The 9,079-nt window shown below is 41.1% G+C and overlaps 1 protein-coding gene across 1 annotated transcript in view; it reads left to right on the top strand.

Moving 5' to 3' along the window:
- Positions 1-9,079, top strand: part of MCF2L2 (MCF.2 cell line derived transforming sequence-like 2) — a 174,721-nt gene continuing 165,642 nt past the window's right edge. Inside the window, exon 1 of the mRNA XM_006884157.1 lies at positions 1-76. Coding sequence (XP_006884219.1) covers positions 1-76 — 76 coding nt within the window. The remainder of the gene's footprint in view (positions 77-9,079) is intronic.

Here is a 9,079-nt window from a genome sequence, read left to right as displayed (position 1 = left end):
ATGCTATTTTGTTTAAAGGAAGAAATGGGTCCTCAGGAGCTCACCCGGCGACTGGCAACAGTGATCACGCATGTCGGTAAAAGAAGTTTATTTTTTTCCTGGCTTACATTTTATGATTTGGGCTGGAGAAGTGGAGTCTCTGGGGTCTCGTCTCTTCTCTGTTCTCACCTACTGTTCAGAGGCAGCATCCTCCCTTGCGTCTTGGCCATGTTGCTTCGGGCACAGCGTGAGGACAGTAACAAAAAAAAAACAAACAAGTGCGCAGGCCACGCAGGCCTCCCTAATCCAGGCTCGGCCCAGGGAAGGCTATGGGGCAAGTGTATTCAGGAGGCAAGTTTGTTTGGCTCTTAATTAAAGGATACTGGATTATTACAGTCTGCTAATCTTGTCAGACTGCAGGCAAGTAGTTTAGATGGATCATGAGAAACCTTGGAAACTAGTGCTGGTACTTTCCAGCCGAAATGACAGCTAATCTACTATTGGTAACATTGGGCCTCTGTGCTCTGACAGCCTACTAGATGTCAGAAGCGCTATCTGGAGGTGTTTGCATTTCTCTGGTCCCTGGTGACTCCCAAAGACAGCGGTCTTCAAATTCAAGGAGGGAACAACTTTCATCTTCCAGGAGTTAAACAGGGAATACACACACGCAGACATTCTTTGTCCCTGAAAGAAGTGTTGCTGCTGGAAAGATAGGCCCTATGTAATAAAGGAAAGAGGGTACCGAGGCAAGTAAGGGGGGTTTCTTAGTATTTCCTCCCTCATTAGGTTCCTGGCTCTTTCTGGATCTGCGTTCAGATTCAGATCCTTGAGATGTGACTGGAATTACTGAGATATTTTCACTGTTGCTCTTCTCAATTTGGGATTGTATGTGAACACAGATTAATTTTCTTTCCTGGAGTGAGGACATTTTTTTTTATTTTTTTTTTGCCCGTCGTTTCCCATACAGTTGTTAAAATGATCTTTTTTAGTTCTTGTATGTTGACTCTTGCATTTTGAGTACCTTAGTCCAATGTATTTGATGCTATTAGCTTACATCGGAATGCAGGGGCATTAATAGTTTGCAGAAGTTAATTATGTGAGAAGTTCTAGCGTTGGTAAGTGTTTCTGAAAAATGTTGCTGGTGCTAAGTGTAGTGAGCTCTGGTAGCCTAGTGGTAAGAAGATGCACTGCAATCACAAAGGCATGTGGTTCAAATCCACCAGCTGCTCCAATGGGAGTAGGATGGGCAGTCTACTCTGTAGTTATCTACTGCCTCTGAAAAAAGTGACCGAGGGTCAGCTGTAAGTCAGTTTGGAGTGTTGGCACACAATAATAGTGCTAAATATGACTATTGAAATGGCATTGTCTTTTTAAAATAATATAAATAAAAATAACGTTTTCTTTTATATTGGTTTACTTACAAAGTTCATATACATTGTGTTTCACACTATCCTTCACTCATATTATGTTTCATACAATCATTCCCACCCATTGTATAAAATGAATCTACATTGAATTATGCCCACTATTACTCTGAAAATGGACTTTTCTTTAAGAAAGTCAGTGGAATCCTAGAAGGGAAGGCAAATGTTCAACACTGTAATGAGAGAAAGAGAAAAGAACTACCAATTAAGCAGAATTTGAAGTTTGAAATAATGTTGAAGAATGGAATGATAGTGTTAAATACCAGCATGTCCATTGGGAAGGGTGGTGGACTGGGGGTATGGCCATTTGGATTTCAGTTATTCTCTTTGCAGGTTATTTAGAGACAATAAGGTTGGCTCAGGATAGAGCAGGGTTCAGAGCTGTTGTACATAGGGTCGCTATGAGTCGCAGGTGACTCTATGGCACATAACAACAACAGTGTCCATTTCCACAGAATAGAAAATGGAAATGTTCATAATGCTTTCCTTCATAGCTCCAAGGCTACTTGTGACCATAAATTACATAATATGGTCTAAGCTATGATCTTAAGTGCTCCTTCTGCCACTGCAGTTACTGGGCAGATAACTTGGCCTCCCTTAGGCTAAAGGTTCACACCCTGAGGTGGCTATCATAAACTCAGATTCATACCTGGGTTATTATTCAGGGAGCTGGAATAGTGGTTAAGTGCTTCACTGCTGAGGGGAAAGTGTCTAGCCTACTAGCCAGCCAGTCAGTTAACTGTTTGCTGTTAAAGAGTTCACTCTGCCCTGTAGAGTCCTATGAGTTGAAACAGACTTGAGAACAATTGGTTAACAGGATCTAAATGTAAACTATTCTGCCTATAGACAATTCTCCTTGACTATGAGCATGCTCCTTAGAGGTAAGGATGGGGAAACTTTGTCTCACATACTGTCAGGTGTTTGAGCTCAATGTCAAGAAGACAAAGATTTTCACCACTGGGCCAATTGGCAGCATCAGGATGGATGGTGAAGAGATTGAGATTGCACACAGCTTTAGTTTGCTTGGCTCCACAGTCAACACTCTTGGCACCAGTAGCCAGGAAATTAAAAGATGTATTGTGATGGGAAAGTCTGCTGTTAGGGACCTCTCCAAAGTACTGAAGAGCAATGGTGTCACTCTGGAGACTAAGGTGCATCTGATACAGGCCATGGTCTTTGCGATCACTCATTATGCATCAGAGAGTTGGACAATGACTAGGGAGGATAGAAAGAGAATTGATGCCTTTGAGTTGTGGTGCTGGAGAAGAGTATTGAATGTACCATGGACTGCTAGGAAAACAAACAGATTCGTCCTGGAAAGGGTTAAACCTTTTGCCTCCTTGGAGGCAAGGATTCTGAGGCTCCATCTAACATTCTGACATGTTGTGAGGAGAGACTGGTCCTTGGAGAGGGACATCATGCTTGGGAGGGTGGAGGGACAGCACAGGAGGGTAAGACCCTCTATGAGGTGGATTGATTCAGTGACTGGGGTAATCGGGATGGATGTGTCAGAGACAGTGAGATTGGCACAGAACAGAGCAGGGTTTAGGGCTGTTGTATATAGGGTCCCTATGAGTCACAAGCGACTCGACGGCACATAACAACAACAACAACAACTGTCAGGAGGCACTAGTCCTTGGAAAAGAGCACTGCTTGGCGAACTGGAGGATCAGAGAAGGAGAGGAATTCCTTCAATGATATTAACACAGTGATTGATTGCAGTAGTGGGTTTGAACAGACTGATTTTGTAAGGATGGTGAAGGATGGAGCAAGGTATTATCTATTGTTATGTTTCATCCCTAAGAGTCGTTATCAACTCAGTGACATGTAAGAACAACAGCAAACACCAGGAGGCCTGGAAGGTCCAGGGTATATGATGTTTCCTTACTGACTTTACTCCTTCCTTCCATGGGCAGCTTCATGCAGGACACCAGCATAAATATACTGTTGATTTCAGCTTTCAAAAGGCTCCTAATGTTTGTTTGCTATGTAATATTCTGCTCTTGTGTGTGAAATACCACAGACTTGATGGGATGTACATCCTTGTTTTCATTTTACAAGGAAGGAACTAAGAATCAAAGAAACTTACCTTTTAAGGTTTGTTGCTGTTGTGTACTGTGGAGTTGGAACCTCCCCATAGCTGACCCTCCAGAGGGTTTTGAGACAGTTAATCACACGGGAGGAGATTGCCCATCCTTCTGAGGAGCAGCTGGCAGATTTGAACTGCATGCCTTTGGGATTGTAGCACAGTGTCTTGTTACTAGGCCACCAGTTCTCCTTTTAATGTTTAGGGGGTAACAGTTCAAGCCTGGAACCCAAAACAGCTCTTTGGACATTCAGTTGTAATTTTTTTAAAATTGAGATTTTAATGAAAGTTTATAGAGAACTTGAATTTCCATTCATTTGTTGTTGCACATTTTCCTCCCTGCCCACCCCTCCCCCCTAGTTCATTTTTTTCTTTGGGAAAAAAAATCTTTCATTGTTATACAACCTCTCCCCCCCACCACCTCCCCACCCCGTCCCAGTTCACTTTACTATGCAGCTTTTAGTCTGGACTCCTGTCATGCAATTAATACCTAATCATATATTCCTTTAAACTGTTCTTTCCCTCATCCATTTCAGTGCAGTTGGAATTTTTATAAGGAATCTCATACCTTCATAGAGGCTGTGGACCTGCTCTGTGTGGGTAGATTTTCTCTATGTTTGACTGTGTGCCGGCATTGCCACTGTTTGCAGCCTTTGAAGCACACGTTTGTGAGTCTGGAAAAGGTGGGAAGGGCTTGGAACACAGCCATCAGTTCTTAGCATTGTCATAGCTCATTTAGTCCTGTGCTGGTGAGGTGACACTCCATGCTTCCATGTCACTCTGTTCCTTCTTTTTGCCGAGCCAGTTGCTCCTCTAGCTGCCCTGTCTTCACTGTCTGCTGTCTCTTGGTTTTGTTTTTAGTTACCTTTGAGTTGGCCCTTGACTCCCGGTGAACAGATCGATACACGGCTATGCTGCCTAATCCTACTTCACTCCCATGATTGCTTGTGAATCGAACCATTGTGCTCTACAAATTGGCTTATTTTCAGAAGTAGATTGCTAGGTCTTCCTTTCTAGTCAGTCTTAGTCCCAAAGCTCAGTTGAAGCCTGTTCAGTATCAGAGCAACACACAAGCCTCCATAAGTTAGAGGGGTGGTGACCACTTTGGTGAAGAATTGCACTCAGATCTCCTGTATGGAAGGTGGGAATTCTACCACGGAGTCTCTTGTTATGTGTCCTTGAGTTGGATTGACTCATAGTTTTTCAGAGGCTATAAATTGCAGGCAAGAAGACTGTCAGTGTTCCTCTCAGGAGCAAGCTGGTGAATTTAAATTCCCTGCCTTGGGGTTGTCAGCACAACTCCTTACCCCTAGGTCACCTGAGCTTCCACTGAGTCCCTTAGACTTGACAATGAACCATCCACTTGCTTCCTCCTTGGCCTCCCCACACCACCTTCCCATCAGCACTTGAGTCCTGTTGATTCCATTTATAAAAAGGCTTTGCAAGTCTTTTTTTATTGTGTCTGTGCCCACCAATGCCTGATTTGACTTATTTCAGACTTTAACTCCTACCAGTTATTTATTTGTAAAACATCCTGACTTTCCTGGCTCTGCTTCTAATCTATATAAGAATTCAGATTTTTTTTTTTTTTTAGAATTCAGAATTTTTAATGATACCCTTCAGTTAATAATTCTCTGAGGCTAGAGTACTTTTTTTTTTTTTTTACTTTTAGCTACTATTTTCGTTTCTTAGTGCTATTGTAAGAGAAGTACCATGAAAGGATAGTTTTAATGATCACAGTGTCACTTCTGGTCCTACCAGTGGAACGTCCTGACTCCTGCCTTGAATTCCAGAGTGAATTATATCCTCCTCTTGTGCTTCTTCTCACGTTGTCTTGTACTGTTGTTATTTTGTTGTTGTGTGTGTGTTTTATCCCAGCTTCTAGACTCTGCTTATCTCTGTGTCCTAGGCAGCCAAGCCTGCTGACAGGGTCTCATCCTAAGGAAATGTAGAAGAAATGTTGAAGACATGAATAATTTATTGTGCTTTGGAATAGACTTTGAGTAATGAATGCCAAGCAATTTTTTGTACTTCTTAGGTCAACTCTGAGGTACAATTTGTGGGCAACCATTTTGTCTCATAAATCTCATTTTCCAAGTAAACATTAAGCCTTTCACATCTTTTCATATGATGTGATTCCCAGGGAGACATCCTTCTCTGGGGTTTCACCAAGTTGTCAATAACCCTCACAAAATATACAGTTCTTATGTGAACACAGTGCCCAAATGTGTTTTCACCCAACCTGGGCATAGGCAAGATCATCCTCTTCCCTACACTGTGGCATCTCAGTGGTTAAAGAATTTCAGCCTCAGAAAGGAAAATGTAGTTGGTTCTCTTCTACATTATTCTTTTCTATTTTTTAATCCTCTCTGTATCTTTTGCCACACTGATATTTATGGGTGCGGATGCATATTAAGTCTAAAATAAACATGGACATTATATTAATGCACCTGAGACTGTCTTAGGCATTTGATGGGCAGGCCCCATATGGCTGACACTGGACTTTCAGTCAGTGGAGACCCTTAGTCATCAAGCTGGACTCTAATAGTAATCCTCTATGTAGGTTTTTTGATTGCTAGAGGGAGCTCTGGTGGCTGGTGGTAAGAATCTGTGCTGCAGTCTTGAAGGCATGTGGTTCAAATCTACCAGCTGCTCCACAGAAGGAATAGGCAAACTCTTCTCATATGATTACCGCCTCTGAAAACCCACTGGAGGGTCAACTACAGGTTGATTCTGACTCAGTGACACACAACAGTAGTAGTTCAGCTCACTTTCTATGACATCAACCACTATTAGAAGTCATTATTTTACATATGTATCTTGTTTTATCATTGTTCTCAGATAGTTTCATATGTTTGACTAGACTCAACTGAATTGTGGGGATTGTTATTATGTGCCATTGAGTCGGAACAAACTCAGCTGATCTACCAGTAGGTTTTTGGAACCTGTAAACTGCATGGAAGGAGATTGCCCATCTTTCTCCCACAGAGAAACTGCATTATTTGAACTGTTTGCCTTTGGATTAGCAGCTCCACTCCTTACTAGTACAGAATGTATTCTGAAACATTGCTAATACAACTGGGAGATTGCTGTTGGTGTGGTAACTCTTTTGAACTCTGTCCTTCCAAGACAGATTTGTTTGCTCTTTTGGCAGTACCATAACAGCATATTCAGTACTCTTTGCCGACACCACAATCACAATTCAGAGGCATCAGTACTTTGGTCTTCCTTATCAATTACCCTACTTCAGATTCATAGGAAGTAATTGAAAATATGATGACTTGGGTCAGACACACCTTAGTCTTTACACCGATATCCTTGCTCTTGAGTGCTTTGAAGAGGATTTTTTTTGAAAGCAGATTTTTTTTCCAGTGCAACATAACTTTTTGATTTCTTGATGGCTCCTATCATGAGTGTTGATTGTCGATCCATGAAAATTAATAGTTGACAAATTCAGTCTTTTCTCACAATTAAAAAAAAATGAAGTTAAAACTATGGAAAGTTGGAGTTATTAGTCCTATTTTGATAAATGATGAAATGGAGACTAGATTTTTAAAAGTGACTTGCTTAAAGTCACAATGCTGTAAGGAATGAAGTCAAGATTTGAGGTGGTATATGAATGACTTAAAAAACTTAGATCTAGTCTACCAGAACAGCAGAAGTTTATACTGATACATGTACATGATCACCTTTAAGTTTGATAAATGCGTTAGCTTTGTGTTAGGGACCAGGGTTCTTCCTGACTCATTCATGATTGATAAAGTGAAACTGGAATGGGTTAAAATTTGTAAAGTGTGGGTATTGAATAGTAACTGGAGTGGGAAAAAAGTGCAGGCTGATACCTTGCTGGAAACTTGTCTCTTAGAAAACAAGGACAGCATGGTTTACCCACCAGCCAAATCTCCTGACTGGCAGAATCACAAACAGTAATGTCCTACCCAAAGAAGGCAGCCAACCCCCCTGTAATGTGTGCCACTGTCCACAGCCTTGGGAATAACCTAGTCTCCAGATCAGGTTCCTGCAGAGCTCACTGTCTCTCTTCCAAGTCTCCTATTCTAGCACTTTGCCCCGTAATTTCCCCCCTGTGCTTACTTTTCACAAATGCTGACATGTTCTGATTTTGCTGCATTGGCTTTGGCTGAACTGATTTTAATGGTTTGGAACTTTTCTGGGGACAGAATTTTACCTTACTGAACCACTATCATTACACTGATCATTCTTTACATACTTAGGGTCTAATTCAGGACTCGAATTTGTTCATAAGAAAGCTTTTTAATTCCCTTCCTCTGTGGTATTTTATTTTATATTTATATTTGGATGAGTTAGAAAGGACCATAAGTGTCTCTTGGTCTCAGTTCCATCTGGATCAATCCATTTGTTTTTCTTCTCCCAGAATCATTTGGCTTGTCGGAATCTTCTAGGTTTATCTCAAGCCTTCCCACTCCAGAACCCTTTAGAGGCTAGGCCAGATGAAATACCAACTTCCTTCCCGTTCCTGCACGTGTAATAATCAATATCTGTCTCTATGCATTTTCCATATTGTGCCTGGTGGCCTAGAGGTAAGAACCTGCATTGCAATCCTGAAGGCATGTGGTTCAAGGCTACCAGCTGCTCTGTGGGAGAAAGCTGTTAACTGCTCCTGAAAACCCATTGGAGGGTCAGCTATAGGTTGGTTCTGATTCTAGACTACATAATAAAAACAACATGCATTTCTCAGCATTTAGTTGTAATCTGGCTCAGATTTTTCTTTCTTTCTTTCCCAAAATATAGATCTATTTTAGTTGTTGGTTATACAAATTCTAGTCTTTCAGGCAATGTGACCATGCCTTATTGAAGAGTAGAAATGACAACTAAAATTGTTGTGTGGCCTTTAGGCTATTAGCCAAATAATTGTTGTTGTTGATTGCCTTTGAGTTGAGAACAACTCACAGTGATCCAATGAACAAAAAGCCTGAAGCCCCTCTACAACTATCGAACTTATCAAAGTTCATAGCATTTCTGAGGGCATGTTATTTAGTAAGTGGATGATACTTCTGCTTCCAAAGCCAAATAATAGTGATCAACAATCACATGTTAAATTTAAATCATATGTTAATTTTAAAGAAAAGAATCTCTTTATTCCCTGAATTTCCTCATTTCTAAAATAAGCTAATAATTATGCCTGTCTCTGTTGGAATGATACCATATAATTCAAGATAGTTAAAAAGAAATTATTTGAGCACTATAGCAAAAGGAACACCATGAATGTAAAAGACTTGATTGTCTGTTTTATGGACTCCCTGGGGAAGCATGAAAAGGAGTGTTTTATTGTCCTTCCACTCTAGTCAAAAGGACTGTTCTGTAAGCATTCCTCTAATACTTACTAGACACTGCAGTGTGAGCAGTTTGAGCTTATCCCTGGAGGGGCAAAGGTTTGAAACTTGATGGATTAATTTTCTGCAGGATCAAGAAGTGAGACCAACATGAGTTCAGTAAGTGAGGCAGGGATTGTTAAGCATGTGAAAAGTTCCTGACTCTGGTCTTTACCGTGGCAACAGTGACTGGCTGGTAATTGTAGAGGCTGTCTCAAAAAGCAAAAGTATTCATAGCA

Source organism: Elephantulus edwardii, unplaced genomic scaffold (genome assembly GCF_000299155.1).
Source record: "Elephantulus edwardii isolate Elephantulus edwardi_28Jun2011 unplaced genomic scaffold, EleEdw1.0 scaffold00031, whole genome shotgun sequence".
Taxonomy (NCBI): Eukaryota; Metazoa; Chordata; class Mammalia; order Macroscelidea; family Macroscelididae; genus Elephantulus; species Elephantulus edwardii.
Note: the sequence above shows the minus strand (reverse complement) of the source record. Positions and strands in the feature narration are given on the sequence as shown.